At 39.9% G+C, this 17,519-nt stretch overlaps 2 protein-coding genes across 2 annotated transcripts; both read left to right on the top strand.

The window, feature by feature from the left end:
- Positions 1–4: 4 nt before the first annotated feature.
- Positions 5–4,710, top strand: opa3 (outer mitochondrial membrane lipid metabolism regulator OPA3). The gene is made up of 3 exons (XM_020088115.2): positions 5–100; positions 1,990–2,178; positions 3,788–4,710. The coding sequence occupies exons 2-3, from the start codon at positions 2,037–2,039 to the stop codon at positions 4,111–4,113; spliced, it is 468 nt and encodes a 155-aa protein (XP_019943674.1). The 5' UTR covers positions 5–100; positions 1,990–2,036; the 3' UTR covers positions 4,114–4,710.
- Positions 4,711–5,955: 1,245 nt separating this feature from the next.
- Positions 5,956–17,503, top strand: hnrnpul1 (heterogeneous nuclear ribonucleoprotein U-like 1). Its single transcript, XM_020088286.2, has 16 exons — positions 5,956–6,225; positions 6,717–6,983; positions 8,178–8,627; positions 9,233–9,452; positions 9,592–9,665; positions 9,948–10,087; positions 10,593–10,692; positions 10,781–10,893; positions 11,047–11,313; positions 11,624–11,746; positions 11,828–11,956; positions 14,095–14,263; positions 15,022–15,291; positions 15,462–15,610; positions 15,698–15,922; positions 16,580–17,503. The coding sequence occupies exons 2-16, from the start codon at positions 6,752–6,754 to the stop codon at positions 16,694–16,696; spliced, it is 2,778 nt and encodes a 925-aa protein (XP_019943845.1). The 5' UTR covers positions 5,956–6,225; positions 6,717–6,751; the 3' UTR covers positions 16,697–17,503.
- The last annotated feature ends 16 nt before the right edge of the window (positions 17,504–17,519 follow it).

Here is a 17,519-nt window from a genome sequence, read left to right as displayed (position 1 = left end):
GCAGAGGTTCTGGCTCCAGCTGCTCCGCCTCCCTGCGCAGCTGTAACCCGATCCAGGTGTGTCACTGCACTGCAGCGCCACAGATCCACAGCTGGCACAGGTAACATGCACACAGGACGCACAGGAACTACAGGAAACTCCACCTTTTTTTCTTTTTAGAGACCCAGTGATTTGTCTTTTTATTTGTGAGTAGGTTTTCTTTAAAGGTCCAGTGTGTAAGATTTAGGTGAAAGGGAACTATAGGCAGGAATTTAATGTAGAATAATCCTCATGATGTTTTCACTAGTTCGTTTCATCTAAATTGTATGAATTGTATTTTTCTTTACCCGGAAAAGGCCCTTTATATTTACATTGAGGGGGTCCTCTCTACGGAGGCTGCCATGTTTAAACTAAAACCTTTGGAGTTTTTATGACAACTGAAGCTACCACAGGTTCTTTTTCATGTTTGGAAGGAGAGGGTGAGGTGAGGGGTGTTCAGCTGCGACATGACATTTCAACACTAGATATCACAAAATTCTACACACTGTACCTTTAATACATTAATTACACTATACATTAAAAAATATTATTTGAAAATAAAATAATTGTTTGTCTGAATGGTTCACTGAATTTCTTCTTCTTATTATTATTATTCATTATAATATAGTAATAATAATAGTAAGTACATTTTTTCAGTTGATAATATATGAGATTCAGATACATGACTTTTACTTGTCATTGAGTATTTTACACTAATGTATTACTTATATAAGTTCAGTGTTTGAGTACTTCTTAAGTAATATTTATTGATGATTTTTATTCCCTTATTTCAAATAGAAATTATACTCATGTTTCCAGTTCAAAATCGTAGGAAAATATTGTCAGAGTCTCACAACAGTTGTGTTGATCCAGGATTACAATTTGTACATGTTTATTTACTCTATCTAAGATATTTTACAAACAAATATAGATGTTGAATGCATTATAAATCGCTTTGGATAAATGCGTCAGCTAAATGACATTTAATGTAATGATAATGGAATATAAATGATTTAGAGTTCCAGCGCCACCTATTGGTGAGTCAGGGTACAATGCAGATTGTACGCCTCTATAGGCACTAGTTGCATATTGTATTAATTGGCAGCTCCCATAGTTATGTATTGCTGTGTGAACTTTGAAAGTTTAAACTATCCTTCAATTGATAAATGGCAAATTAAAAGACAGTGTATCTGTAGTGAATGTGTGTAGCCCCTGAGTGTGGCCACTTCCTTCAAATACAAATAAACAAATAAAGTTTAAAAGGTTCAGTGTGTAGAATTTAGTGACATCTAGAGGTGAAGCTGCATGTTGCAGCTGAATACCACACCTTCAGTTGTCATAAAAACATAAAGGTGTTAAGTTAGTCATGTCTGGGCTACTGTAAAAAACATGGCGGCCTCTCTAGAGAGGAATAACATGGAATAGAATGTCTTTAATGTCATCACACAGTGAAGCATGGCGAAATTACAGCAGCTACCACTGAAAGGTGCATTTAGTCAAAAAGAAATAAAATACAACATTAAACATAAACACGTTAAAAACTATACAAAATAGTGCAAAAAGAGGTGGTTGTGGTTGGATAGTAATATTGCACAGTGGATGAAGCTGGACCCCCTCCTGATTTAAATAGTATTTAAATATAAAAGGCCCATTGTACGTAAACCAACAATTCATACAATTTAGATAAAACACTCCACTACTATCGTTTTATATTCAATTTCTGCCAATAAATCTATTTCACCTAAACCTTACACACTCAACCTTTAATTGTATACATGCATGTTTAGTTGTCATCAAGGTTATAATCTGAAGAAAAAGTAGAAACTTGCACTTTTTTAAATTGCTTTCAAAGAAAATCATATTGTAATCATTATTGTTATAGTTTTATTTGCTAGAACAATTAAATATTATAGATTGAATGAGATGTGTCAACCACTTGATGGCGCTAGCGCGTCCATTCGCTTGTGCCAGCCTCCGATAAACCTCAGAGAAGAAGAAGGTGAAGCGTTTCCGCCAAGATGGTTGTCGGTGCCTTCCCCATCGCCAAGCTCCTCTACCTGGGAGTGAGGCAGATGAGCAAACCGGTGGCGAATCGGATAAAAGCTGGAGCACGGAGGAGCGAGTTCTTCAAAACCTACATCTGTCTGCCGCCGGCCCAGAGTGAGTAACCGAGCTAACGGCTGCTAATGACCGCTAGCTCCGTGTCCGAGTCCCGGAAGATAGATCAGCTCGGGCAGGGCTGAAACAACCAATGAGATCGCTTTGGTTAAGAACGCTTATCCAATCATGTGCAGCGGTTTATGTAGATGACCAATAGCAGCCAGGGTAGCTTTGTAGAGGGCTGGTCTTGTCTGTCATTGAACAGGGTGCATTAAATAACAAAAATAATAGATAAATGCGGTTTTAACAGGACATCGAGAGCGTTTTTACCTCAGGTCATATTCATAGTGTCAATCAGGAGGAAATCGTTATCGTTCTTCCACTGTGATCTGATTATATTTTGGTTAATTTTTAAAAAAATCTTACAAAATGGCAGGTGCAGCTTATCCCATAATGTTATTTACACTCATTCTGTCATCATTTTTCACCATTTCATTTATTTAAAGCCTCTGGAATGGTGGAATCCATATTTTCAATGGGGCAGTGGTGCAGCAATACAACAATACAGGGAATACGATGCATTTAAATTCAAACAGCAATAACATAATACATGGTTATACCAATCAAAAATAAGTACAACATTAATTAGAAGTAACACTGTTTAAAAGTAAATATGTATGAATGGTTAAAAAAAAGTGAATAAATAAAAATGATAAAACCAGTAATAAAATTATGAGCAACGACAGTCACAATCGATAGTTTTGTCAATTCATGCTTTTTTAAAACAGCTTTGTACATAAAGATAAAAAAAACAAAAAAAACAGAGTATAAAATGTGACAAAGCGCAAAGGTTATTGAGATACATGAGTCTTGAGTGGTGTGATGGGCGTTGGGATGAATGAGAGCTTGAGGCGGTTGGTATTACACTTGTAGATTCTGTAACGTCTGCCTGAAGGTGACGGTCAAATTCAGAGAATAGAATGTGTGACTGGTCACGAATGAATGCAAGATGAATTGCATCCAAAGGTTTTAGGGTGGGGCTTGCTGCCTTTCCATAAATAATGTCACCAAAGTCCAAAGATAGAGAGAAACACTGCTTCACTAAATATGTTTTCTTGTAAACGAAGGGAAGCAAGATTTGTTCCTAAAAATAAATCCCAGTGTCATTCTCAGCTTTAACAACAATTTATCAATATGGACATTTAAGGTAAGTTTCTAATCAATGCAGATGCCAAGATATCTATAGTATGTAATAGATAAATAAATAAATGTAAATATATTTATACTTTATTTTCTTTAACCGAAACACTTTTATTTTTTGTACATTTAATTGTATTGTTTTTTCACCTATTACTCCTCTATTTTAGGTTCCTCCCTTAGAAAAACCTTTCTAATGGTCAATATCAACAAATGCACATTTCTCTGAATTGTTTATTCTGTAAAATACAAACTTTAATTTCTGCTCACATAAACACTGGTACTGAGATATCTGTGAATATATAAACTGATAAATCACTTTACATTCAAAACTCAACCATCTCTGATTGTAAATGTGTTTGCAGGTGTTTGTCATTTACCACATTTGTGCATATTTGACTAAGACACAAGACTTTTATTGAAAGCTTAACTTATATGTGTATTGTGTACTATATGTTCATTTTCCTCACAGTTTACCACTGGGTCGAGATGAGAACAAAGATGCGGATCATGGGCTTTAGGGGTTCCACCATTAAGCCGCTGAATGAGGAAATGGCTGCAGAGCTGGGCGCAGAGTTGCTGGGAGAGGCAATCATCTTCCTAATTGGCGGTGGATGTATGGTGCTGGAGTACAGCAGGCAGGCCGCTAATTCTCGCCGCAAAGAGGAGGAGCTGAATGAGACCATCACAAGCCTACAGACTCAACTAGCAGAACTGTCACTGACCACAGAGACTCTAGATGCACGGCTGAGAGAGGTCAACAGGCAGCTTGTGTCCTTTCCTACTCCAAATAAGTGATTAAATTAGTCGTTTGCTAGATATAACCGCATTATTTGTTGATCTGTGTGTTAAAGGAATGATTGCACCAACATAGTACAGCCACATGTACAACCTGATGACAACCCAGCTTCACACACTGTCCCCTAAACCCATAAGGTAGGGTGAAGAGGTGGACATGAACATTTCAATGCGTGCTGGATTTGGGTTCTATCATTAGCTCAAGTTTTGAGCCTGGTTTTTAAAGGGGGATTGCTATGATATTCATAGTGTTTTTCTGTAGTTCATGTTGCATGTTCATAAGAAGACTTGACTGTATATAAAGATTAACAAAGTAAAGCAACAGTGACCCTAAAGCTAATATATTTGAAAACAAATATTTTATTTCAGTAATTGTCATGGACTTGAATCACTTAGCAAACACATCTTTATGCATCATTGGCTTCAATTGAGACTCTGGGTCACATAAGTGGATTATTTTTGACAGTATCTGCCCCCAAAGTTTCATGGACACAACATGTTGTATTTGCTCTGAATCCCTCGGCTGGTTTGTGTACACTGGGTGTGATGACACCTGTAAATTGAAGGTGAAAAATAAAATGATATGCTGTCTGTTAATGGGGATGGTGCCACATAACAATCAATCAGTCAAATATGTGAATATTTATTATTTATATATTGAGAATGCACCTTGTACAGATTGTTGATTTGTGAATAATATTTGTGAATCAGTCAAATATTCACACATGTCCTCTGTCATTAAGCCTTGACTAGGGTGAGGAAAAACTAAGTATAAACCTTAGGGAGAGTCATATGAGGGATTCCTCTCGCAGGGCGGACAGAAGGACAAAAAATGTTGAGTGCGACAGAGTATCAACAAACTTATAACATTCAAAACATGAGGAAATGAGAAAAGATAACATTACATTTACATTACAAATTGAAAAGGAACTGAGGCCAAACACACTATGAAATCCCCTCTGCAGTCGGTCAGTGACTAGACACACAAGAAATGAGCAAAAAAAAGATTCAGTGTGTATCGACTTGATTCTCCACCTGTACAAACCCCCTTGTGCAATCCATTCTGTGTACATATTCTCCCACTGCAAAGTGCAAAAAAGTTTTATTTTCCATATGCAAGTTAGCACAGGGTCAAGAGTACAGTGAAATGTGTTGGACAAGAAGAAACCAGTCAGCTCAGCAGTAGATAAATTAAAAGCGAGGTAGAAAGAGCTTACTATAAAAATAATCAAATACGATACAATACAAAACTAAAACCATATAAATTAAAGGTGCAGTGTGACATTCATTGAAAATCAAGTAATGACTAACTGGAGTGTGAGTTAATAGTTAGTGCACATGCTAATATGTAGTTATTGCAGCGTGTGTGTAACAGTTATGATTCACATTTTTCCAAATAAAGTGCAAACAGAGGTGCGGAGGGTTGTTAATCATGAGTTGACTGCAGGTTTAGGAACCTGATGGCCTGTGGGACCAATAAAGGATCTTATCTTATCTTACTTCATAAAAAACCACACCTCAGAAAAGGAGGGCATGAATCAAAACAACAAGAATTTAGATGCAGTCCCCTGCTTTACAACAGTGCATTATCTCAGTAATTATAATAATTAGGATTATTAAACATCATTAAACCATTCAAAAGAGGACTCTGTTTACAGCAGTGAATATGACATCTACCATGAGAATGATCATGTTAACCATGTCAGAAACATGAATTTAGACTAATCCAAATACATTTCAAAATGGTTCAGATGCAAGAAGTGAAAAGGCGGCTGTGTTTATAACACTACATTACCCAGCATGCCTTCGATGTAAACATCTCACCACTTCCTACCTCGGAGTGTTCCAAGTTAAGTTCCAAGGTAACGATCAAACCAACCACTTCGTCTCCTTCTTCTAACTTAGCAACCTTAGCTCGGGGGAAACAACGCGTTCAGACTAATGTGCATCAACGTAAAACAAACACAGTAAAGGAAGAAGTCGCATGATACACGTTTGTGTATGCGCGCGCAGGTTTCGCCAACGTCCGGTTTGAGTTGGCGACGCTAGGGGACGCTGGCGACCCTCTCACACAACTACCGCTGCTGACCCGCGCAACTGGCGAGAGAGGAGGTAGGCCACGACCGTATTTCTGGTTTTATTCTGCAGCACAGCGTTGTTAAAAACTACAAAAGCGACGTGTTAGCTACACAACCTCGGCGCAAAAGCAGAATAACGCGCGCAGCTTGTATTTTCTTAACGCTAAACCTACTTATCCTGCAGCGGTTGGCCGGACGTTAGCTAACCTCAGGCTAACAGCGTTAGCCAAGTAGCGACAACCTGAGGCAGAAAAACAACCATAGGAAACAAGCTGTTGATTGTTTCCTTGTGCAAATGTTTAATCAGACATTGTTAAGCTAAGATTTAATCGTTTATAGATGTGTAGTAGGGTGGGATATAGCAGTGTTGTATCCATCCACCGCTGATAACTTAGCTAACCGGCTAATGTAGCCTGTTTGGCTGGGACTGCCGCGCAACAGATATCGATTTGAAAGTTAGCAAGGAGCGGGTGTTGTTAGCTTTGCGTGACCGCTCTCCCCTTCCTTCTGTTTTTGCTTTGCTAGTAAATAAATACACACCAGAAACTCCCGAAAACACGATGAGTGTTGACGTGAAGAAACTGAAGGTGAACGAGCTGAAAGAGGAGCTCCAGCGCCGCGGCCTGGACACCAGAGGCCTGAAGGCGGACCTGGTGGTGAGGCTAAAAGCCGCGCTGGAGGCTGACTCGCAGGCTGATGCTTCGGAGCCCGGGGAGCAGGAGGGTGAGCTCGGTCAGGACTACCAGGACAACGACGGAGACGAAGATGGAGATGATGCCCAACAGCCACAAGGTAAGCCCCAGTAAATATGTTCTTTTAAAGAGATGTGTAACGTTCAATAAGACGACGATTTTTAATATACACCTTCCACTATCGTAGTTTCTACACATGTTGTAAAGTGCAGCGGTGAAGGATGATTGCACCAGCAAAGTAGAACAATTATACATAATTATCAGGACATATTGTAATGTGCACATGACACAAATGTTCAAAAAGTTTTCTTCCCGTTAGAAATAGTTCAAATAGCATGAGTGGAGGTCAGGAAAAAGCCAGTACAGGGTTTTATTTTTAATTTCGGATGGTGTTGTAGAGTCTGACATCAGTATATACTTATATATCTATGTATTCATATGTATATGTTTTCATACAGTATTTATTCATCAGCTGCAACCTGGTCCTGTACATATATTCTTCATTCACCTTAACAACTGTACATAATTAATATCTGTATTACTTACCTCAATGCAGTTTTTACACCTGTATCCTGTTTACTGGTTTTTTACAGTCACATTCACTACTCTCACTTTATAATTTGAGTAAACTGCACTGGTTTTTAGCTGTCCGTGGACATTGCGCTGATTTCCTCGTTTTCCCTCTTGTGTTTACTTGTGTCTTGACATGCTCTTTGTGCCTTAAAATCGCCCCCCTGGGACAAAAAGAGTTGTTTTGAATTTAAAAGCAGTGGGAATGGATGGCCTGCTTTAGCTTACCTTCTTGCACTGTGGCTAAAGGGGGTGCCCAGGGCCCCCACAGTGTCATGTAGGGGTTGAGAGGTGTTGTCCATGCTGGAGTTCAGCTTCCCTAATAACCTCTCTCACCTACTACTACAGAGTACATCGTTTTCATACCGATGTAACTCATAAGTTAATTGAAGTAATTACAGGCATCATATTTCATGCATGATGTGATATTTGTATCCATAATACTTTAATGATCCACATCTTAGATTTTAATTATTTTTGACTTGAGTTGTTTGACAAAGTGAACTTGGCTTTTTCTTTTTAACCCATACAACCGTGCAAGGTAGAAAGTCATTTAGGTATTTTGAGTGACTGCCCCTTCTACTTGTTGATTTGTGTTTGTGAAAATACATTTGCGGATAAGAAGGAAAAGAGAACAATGTGTCAAAATCAAGTTCCACAAAAGTGCATTTTCTATGTGCTTGAGTGAGACTTAAGTATTTTGAATCTCCCTTTTTATTTGCAGAGGCAGTAGAGGATTATGGAGACGATGGGCGTGATGATGGAGACGATGGGCGTGATGATGGAGACGATGGGCATGATGATGGAGATGATGTTTGTGACGATGCAGATGATGGGCATGATGATGCAGATGATGGGCGTATTGATGCAGATGATGGGCGCATTGATGCAGATGATGGGCGCATTGATGCAGATGATGGGCGGGATGATGCGGATCGAGAAGGTGAAGGTGACGATGGTGTCCTTGAAGAGGAAGATGAGGGAAGAGATTCAGGCGGTTATTATGAAGAAGAGGAGGCGGACGGCGAGCCCTATGAAAGTCAACCAACTTCAGACTCAGGCCACAGCATGCCTGACTTCACAGCAGATGTCGATATACACAAAGCGGACACCATGTCTGAGGAACAGACTGAACCCGTGCCTGAACCAGATGAGACTGCTGAGAACAAACAAGGTGATTTTAAGACATTTGTGTTGCTTGAGGTGCATCATGTAACCCTAACCCCAATAAAATAAGAGGAAATATTCACCACCAGGGTAGTGAAGGTGGATAAAAAACTTAAGTTGAGGGATAAACTCTTCAACCACAGCAAATAATTGCTGATTTTTATTGGTGACACAAATGTCATTTCGAGGGTGACGCAGGTCACTAGTATTTTAATTACCTAGTTAAAGTTGGTATATAGTTTGCCCTGCTCTGTGGTTGCCTATTAAGATGGGTCATATACAGAGGACAACATACCCCACAGCTGTATATTAACAGTTTCAGATGTAGCAGAATGCTTTTTAGAAATTCAGACTAAACCAAGCGTGACAGTAAATTAAAAACTGGAAAGTCTGACCAAAATCAACCTGCAGTTCTGCAAGGCAATTTAACAGCCTCGGGCTCTGTTAAAACAAAGACATTACACACTATTTACCTGTGCACATGTTTTAACTCATCTCCCCTGATTTATTGACAAAGACCAGTGGCAGGAGGGGAACAGATTGGAAACATCTCTTTCCTAAATGGCCACCAAAAACACTTAGCTCACTTTGATTGTTCATTTATAACTTTAGAAATGAAAGTGGAGATCAAAACGGAATGTGATCCTGAGCCTGAGCCTGTTGGAGACAGACAGCAGGAAAGTCAAAAGACGGAAGAGAAAGACGGGCAAGATGATGCTGGTCAGGTTGAACAGGTCAAAGTGGAAGGTGATCGAGGCAGAGACTACAGCCGTAAGAGACCATATGAGGAGAACAGGAGCTACGGCTATTATGAGCACCGGGAAGACAAGAGGTATGTGCATCATTAATTGTGATATTTTAAATCGAAACTAGTGCTGAATTACCACTATAGTGCATTACACCAACAGCAGAATACATGAAATACATGTATTTGAAAGTGGCTGTTAATGTCATATTTTGATACTGTACAGATCTCGCACACCACAACCTCCGGCTGAAGATGAGGAGGAGAACATAGATGACACTCTTGTTACCATTGATACATGTAAGTAAAATGAGGAGATTTGTCCTGTTACTACCTGGTATTAACATGTGTAGTGGGTGATCTGATCACAACTGACAGCTCTATGTACTTCAGACCTGTTGAAAGACAGTGGCCACCTGCAGCACATGCCAAACCTCTGAATGTGGTCTGAGTAATCAGACATGTTCTCAATACCTTACACCTGCTTTGAGCTTACACAACTCATTCATTTTACAGCAATACATGTTTGTTTTACATTTTATGCAAACATCATTTTTCAAATCTATTTTGGCTTCTTTTCAGACAACTGTGATCTGCATTTCAAAGTGTCCAGAGATCGCTACAGTGGATACCCATTGACCATCGAAGGCTTTGCTTACCTGTGGGCTGGAGCACGAGCTACACATGGTGTCACCCAGGGTCGTGTGTGTTATGAGATGAAGGTAATGTACAAAGTCTGAATATCTTCTTCAAGAAACGAGCTGGTTTTTCAACTTGGCAGATGTAGGTTGCACACATAAAACTACTGTAATGGCTGATTTTTCTGGAGGAGCTAGAGAATTTCATGGAGCTGCTGTAAATAAACCATTTCTGCATATCATTTCCACATATGAAAATTGGTCCCTGATGCACAAGGCGTGCTGTATTTTGTAAATTGTGTATGAGTGGCTCCTTTTATTTGTTTGTCCTATGTACATACATTGTGCTATTGGAAAATTACATGGTTGGACGATTTTCTATCAATGTATGACAGTCAGTATTATACAAATGACTCAGGAAAAGATTCCACACTGTTGTAACCATGAACTCAATCATAACAAGAAGTAAATGCATTAAAGATTGTTAGCTACCTAGTGGCATGACTGGTTCCATTTTTATGGTATGAAATATTTCCTAAGAGTTGTCTGTTGCCTTGTGTTTGACCTGATTTTTCTCCCAATTCTTCAGATCAATGAGGAGATTCCTGTGAAGCACCTGCCCAGTAGTGAGCCGGATCCCCATGTGGTCAGAATCGGATGGTCCCTGAACCACTGCAGCACTCAGCTTGGTGAGTAGAGCAATTGTTTCATGAATTTATGTTCCAGAGAACTGTGTTCTTAAGCAGAAACAATGCATTTCATTCTGTTGTATTTTAGGTGAGGAGCCCTTCTCCTTTGGATATGGAGGAACAGGAAAGAAATCAGAAGACTGTAAGTTTTCAAACTATGGGGAGAAGTTTGGTGAAAACGACGTCATCGGCTGTTACATTGTAAGTTATGGCAACAGTAATTCAACTATCTCATTTTGTTGTAACATCATATAAAGATGATGTTGATTCAACTCTTTTTTTAATCATTTATCTTTTAGTTTAGTATCATTAGTTTTAACTAATATTTATGAAATACTTTCATGCTGTTTCTAGGACTTTGACGGGAGTGAAGGAGTGGAAATGGCATTTTCTAAGAATGGAGTGGAGTTGGGTGTTGCTTTCCGGACAACTAAGGAGGAGTTGGCAGGTCGTGCCCTCTTCCCTCATGTGCTGGTGAAGAATTGCGCTGTTGAGTTCAACTTTGGACAGAAGCAGGAGCCTTACTTCCCCCCACCAGAGGGATACACCTACATTCACAATCTAGGGATGGAGGACAAAATCAGAGGCACAAAGGGACCTGCCAGCAAATCTGAATGCGAGGTAGGCCAGCACTGAAAAGAGAATTGTGTATCTGATGACCACAAAAATATTACATTGAGCCTGACACACATAGCTCACAAGAGATACAGTTCCGAAGAAACATATTTACTGCTTATCAGTTTGTTTTTTATTTTATCATATGCATTTTTTTTAACTGATCAATGGAATGATGCATACATTTAAAATTCATCTTACAAGATGTATTTTAACTTATACATTAAGATTACTTTGAAGAGATTTTTGATCACACTCATGTATTATGGATTTTAATAGGAACTAGATACAACTCAGGTTTAATTTCTGTTTTCAGATATTGATGATGGTTGGCCTTCCTGCCTGTGGAAAGACTACTTGGGCCATCAAGCATGCCGAGACCAACCCCGAGAAGAAGTACAACATTCTTGGCACAAACGCCATCATGGACAAGATGAAGGTTGGTTGAAGCCACAACGCCCGCGACACACTCAAACTCTTAAACAGTCTTATTACTGTCATTTGTCCATTTGTCTTGCAGGTGATGGGACTACGTCGCCAAAAGAACTACGCCGGCCGCTGGGATATTCTGATTCAGCAGGCCACCCAGTGTCTGAACAGGCTGATCGAAATCGCTGCCCGCAAGAGACGCAACTACATCCTTGACCAGGTACTGCCATCCCACCCACACTCTGCTCTGATTCTCGTCATAGTCAATGTGCCCTGATGATCACTCTCTCTAATGGAATATTTATTTATCTTTCAGGGTGGCTCTGTGTATTTTAGAGTAGAAGAAGCATTGATCACCCTCTTGTCACTTGCTTGTCATGCATTGTTAAAGAAAATGATTAATGGCTGTCATAATTGACAGAATATTTCATGTTTTCATCCCTCCGTATATTTGCACTTGCTATTTCTTGTCATAAAACAGTATTGTTTGTCTTGTGAATTTCAACAATGTACAAGTAAACCATGACTATGTAAAGATGTTGAGAAACAAGTAAGCTCTGACTGGTGAGTAAGAAAAACACCTTCTGTTGCTAATTTTAATAAGACAGAGTTGATAGCTTTTTTAAAAGCTATTTTTAAGTGAGATACATGGAGCTTTTGAGTGTGTGTTTTAATAAATTGACCCTGAAGGTAAGTAATGACTAACAGCATTTAGATTTTCAGATCCATGTCAGCGAATGTGAAAAAAGGTAGGTAGGTCTGAAATGGATGCTGGCTTTTCATTGGACACTGTGAGTACATGCAGGTGGGTTATATCTGTCTGTTGTTGTCTTGAATGGGACTAGAGTCCGTATGAAGATGAGGTAAGTCAAGGTAAGTGTTTTGAGGGACCCATCAGAATAGCAAGTTCTTCTGTGTTCGGTTTATTGGCGGGTGGCAATGAACGTCAAGGTGCATTACCGCAATCTACTGTGTTGGTGCACTTCTCCTGGAGGTACTTATTTATGTAGCATGTTTTTGTAGAGTGTATCGGATTGAGTTTTAAAACTATTTCAATTCAATGATGGTTTTAAAACAATTTAAAATCTAGTTTACGGAGTGTTCCAATGTAGTTCTTTATATAAATATTCTGACATTAACAATACTCTTAGTAATAACTGTGCTGTGGTGTCACGTTGGTCAGTGTAGAAACAGCTGGTTGTTGAACAGTTATTGGCATCTGTAATTTAGAGTTGTTTGCCTGTTCAGAAGTTTTGCCGTTGAGGGCTAAAGTGTGTGTAACTGCTGGTGACAGCACATTGTCTGTTTGAATAACATAACGCAGGATGATGCTCAGTTTATTCCTATCATCTGCATGTTTGTAGTTGATCTGTATTGGTTTGAATTATTAGTTGAATACAGGTTTGTTATTTAGAAGTAGTGGAAGCCGTTTCAGATTTAAAAGGCCCTTGGATGGTGTTACAATATTTTGAATCTTTCATCTGCATTCTTTCTTAAAGCTAAGTGTGAACCTGCTGCATGTATAGTGTTTACATTATGCTGTTATGAGTTGTTATTTTAAAGCTTCACAAATAACAGTAGTGATAAAACAACATCTGGGCTTTATGCTTGAATGTCATTGTCTGGAATTTACTTGTAGTGTGGTAAAGGATGCAGGACTTTTAACATTCCTAGTTCAAAGTGGCTTACATTAACTTGACTAACTCAAGAATGGCCTGCCAACATAAATATATTTCTTAATCTCAACATGTAACTAATCTCAGTAAATGGTGGCCTAAGTTTGTGTCTTGTACTCTTTTGTTGTCACATTTTATAATCATTTTAGTGAGTAACGGAAACTGCACAACACATTTGAAAACATTGCATGTTGCATCATCCTAAATTTATTCTGTTCTGTTGTGCAAATGCATAATAGCTTGGATTTTATTTGTTGGTCACTTTGTATGTCAACATTTGTTTAAAGTAGAATTGCATAATAACTCCAACTATATTTAAAACACATTTTAAGGCAGCACAGTGTCACGACATGAAGAGATAATGGAATAAAAAAACTTCTACAGATTTATTATTGATTGATCAGTACAAGCTTATCTTAATGTTGGTAGCCGGTTTAGATATTTTTGGGTCCCTCTATGTCCAAAGTTACCAGAAGTGACCGGAACCTGGATCCACAGATGCTGAGGTAAGTCTGTGGAGTGACGAGAGGCCATTAGTACTTGAGAAAAACCGTAGACTTGACATCCGAGCCAAACCTCTCTCACTTCATTATTGCAGGGTTCCAGCTTCCTTCCAGTGGAAAGCCATTACAAGTAAACAATAACAAACAAGCTTCTACTTCTTTCTTGTCACCATTGCTAGACAAATGTATATGGATCAGCAAGGAGACGAAAAATGCGTCCTTTTGAAGGTTTTCAACGCAAGGCTATTGTAATTTGTCCCACGGACGAGGATTTAAAAGAACGAACATTAAAGCAAACCAATGAGCAGGGGAAGGATGTGCCCGATCATGCTGTTTTAGAAATGAAAGGTAGGAATGCTGTGGAAACAACAAAACACCAGATCTACTTTTTTACTTTTTCTATGTGTTGTCTCTAAAATCAAACTTGGAAGATGCCCCCTCCCCCCCTCTCCCTATCATAGCCTTTGGCCAGATATCAGACCTGGACATTTTTTTAAAAACCGCCCACATGAATTTAATTATTTTGCCCTCAATCTCCCACTTGCCATTCAGCTTACTTCTGATGCACTGCAAACTGAGACTCTAGCCTGGCTGAGCTCATGTAACCGTAGAGATAATGTTGCACACTTGGCTTCCCTGAAAAGGACATTTCCAAATGGCAAACTTACAAGCAGTCACATGCTCAAGTTGTTGGAAGTTAATTTGTAATAAGTGTTACATCAGCTGTCCTTGGTTTGCAGTGCTGTTTCCTCTTCTCACCAACCTTCTAGTTGTCCCCTTTGTGCCCCTCCCCACCTCCTCTGATGTCTCCTCCCTCCCCTGTGTCTGCTTAAACAAATGTTTCCTCCATGTTCCCCTGGAGGTCATGTTTGTTACCTTTACCCCGCCCCCCCCCCAGCTTTCATCTATTTGCTCGTAGTTTCTTAATGACTCCCACTGCCCCTGTTTGGTAGTAATTACTTTTCATTTTGTTTTCCGGTGGTGTGGCTGCTCTGGTCTTCACTACAACCCCCTACCCCTCTCTTTCTCTCTCCTCCTCTCTCCATCCGTCTCTTGCTGGATGGGGTCTCTCTCTCCTCCTGTGGTCACCTCTGTCACTCTCCAAGCCAACTTTACTCTGCCTGAGGCTTGCGACTTCCTGGAGTCTGTGACGCACATTGAGCTGCCGCAAGATGAGGCTGAAAAGCTGATGAAGCAGTACAATGAGGATGGCCGCAAAGCTGGTCCACCCCCTGAAAAACGCTTCGACAACAGGCAGGGTGGGTTCCGTGGCCGTGGCGGCAGCGGTGGTAGCTTCCAGCGCTATGACAACCGTGAAGGATCCCGCGGCAGCTACCAGAACCGCAGTGGAGATGGAGGCAGTGGATACAGAGGAAGTGAGCACTACGCACCCTTGTTTCTGATCATTTACAGCCATAATATTGGTTACATTCAAATCATATCTTTTTTCTGTAAGATGATCCTCTATATAAAGTTGTGTATATAATACTATGTGTTTTAAATGCTTAGCTCTGATCTGTTGTAACATAAAATTTGTTTATGGCAGGCTACAACCGTGGCAACTACAACCAAAGTCGTTGGGGCAACAGCTACCGTGACGGGGGGTCTGATTCACGCAGTGGATACAGTCGCAGCCAGCCGTCGGGAGCAAGCTACAATCGCCCGGCTCCTTACAAGGGGGGAGGATACAACCAGGTATTTATCATCAGAGATGATAAAATGATAGAAACAAACGTATTACAACAATAAATTAATCTCTTCAACTTCTTGTTCCACCACCAGGGCTACAGCCAGACCTACAGTCCAGGGTACAACCAAGGCAGCTACAACCAGAATTACTACGGCAACTACAGTCAGTACCCAGGATACAGCCAGAGCTACAGCCAGACACCGACCACTGCACAGACCTACAACCACCACCAGCAACAGCCACAGCAGCAGCAACCGCAGCAGCAACCACAGCAACAGCAGCAGCAACAACAGAGCTACAACCAGCAATATCAGCAGGTAGTGTTGAACTCCTTCCTGCATCTGCCTTTAGCTTTGACTAGCAGGTGATCATCAACCAAAATGTGATCAGGGAGTGAGTGATAGAGCTGTCAGAAGGCAGGGCTCTTTGAATGCCTAGGCCACTAGAACCCCCTGTTGGCTGGGCGCCAACCTGCCAGTTTGTGCAGTAAATCCAATAATAGAACAAATAGACCATGTCCAGAGCCTTTTCAAAATCAACTGCATCTTTTTAATTTATATTCTACATGTTCTGTTAAGCTTTTAAAGCTATCATTCAGACTGATACTTCCCACAAAGGAGCAAATCATAAACCAAAACTGTGTAAACGACGATTAGAGTAGTTTTATGGGTGGTGTGTTCTTAAAAAAAAAAAAAAGTCCAGTTTCACAGGTACAAGTATGGAAATGCAGGGACAGCTTGAGGGGGAAAAAAGTTTAAAGAGATGTAAACATGCCAGCATTTCCCACAGACTCAAATAGCAATGCAGACAGCTACACAATGCAGCAACGGAGCAAAACACCAAGTTAGTGATGTGTATTTGTTCATAATGCAACTCTAGTTGGACAAATTAGAAAATGGCGGGCAGCCTCAGTCTGGATAATCAAACGTAAACACTGAATGTTCTCACTGTTGTTTTTCTCTCTACCCCCCCAGTATGCTCAACAGTGGCAGCAGTACTACCAGAACCAGAACCAGTGGAATCAGTACTACAGCCAGTACGGCAGCTACCCTGGACAGGGCAGCCACGGCTCCTCCTCTGGTTCCCAGTAGCTTTGCCCTTTATCTGTACCTGCATCCACCTGTGTCCTAAACACCTCCGACCTCTGCGGCAAATTGATTTTGTACAGTTCCACTTAAAGTCACCAACCATAACTGTGTGTGTGTGGTTTAACACAGTATCCTGCATTCTTCACAAATCAGCATACACCAACTGTATACAGTTTAATGTCTCTGCATTTATATTTTTTTTTACTGAATTGTCTTACTCTGAGCAGGGACTGTGAGGTGGTAGATGATAGGTATCAAACATTTAATGAATGTTATCTATTATGCATTGAATGTGGATGTCTGTTGAACTGCAGCCATTTTCTACAGGTTGAAGAGGTAATAGTTTATTTCTAGGGGGCATAGTGTGGAAAAAGTGACAGGGCAGGAAAATACAACAAATCATGATTAACGTCACTTGTATTGAGAAGCTTAAAAAAAGAACAAAAGTGCATGCTTTTTTCCCTCATGACCCTCTCCTTGTCTTGCTTTTTAATTTTCAATTTCCGAATGAGAACATTTTATTTTTCTCTGATAGAATTCAAACATTGTGGAACATTTTTTATAGGTGTTGATACTATAGTATTTAAACATTAATCCCATCTCTGATTGAGAAGATTTTGCCACTATTGTTGAGTAGTTGTATGTGCAGTTTTTTTTATCACTTTGTGATTGCTGTTCATTGAATTCAGTAGTTTAATCCTGTTTTGTCAAACCCACTTTTTTCTACCTGAAAATGAAAACCTGATGACAAGATTCCCAAACTGTCTTTTTTGTCTTTATACAATAAATGCAATTGTATGCGCCTGTAAATGTTAATGTTCTCCTT

Source organism: Paralichthys olivaceus, chromosome 11, assembly GCF_024713975.1.
Source record: "Paralichthys olivaceus isolate ysfri-2021 chromosome 11, ASM2471397v2, whole genome shotgun sequence".
Taxonomy (NCBI): Eukaryota; Metazoa; Chordata; class Actinopteri; order Pleuronectiformes; family Paralichthyidae; genus Paralichthys; species Paralichthys olivaceus.
The sequence above is the reverse complement of the archived record's forward strand: the minus strand, read 5'-3'. Positions and strand labels throughout refer to the sequence as shown.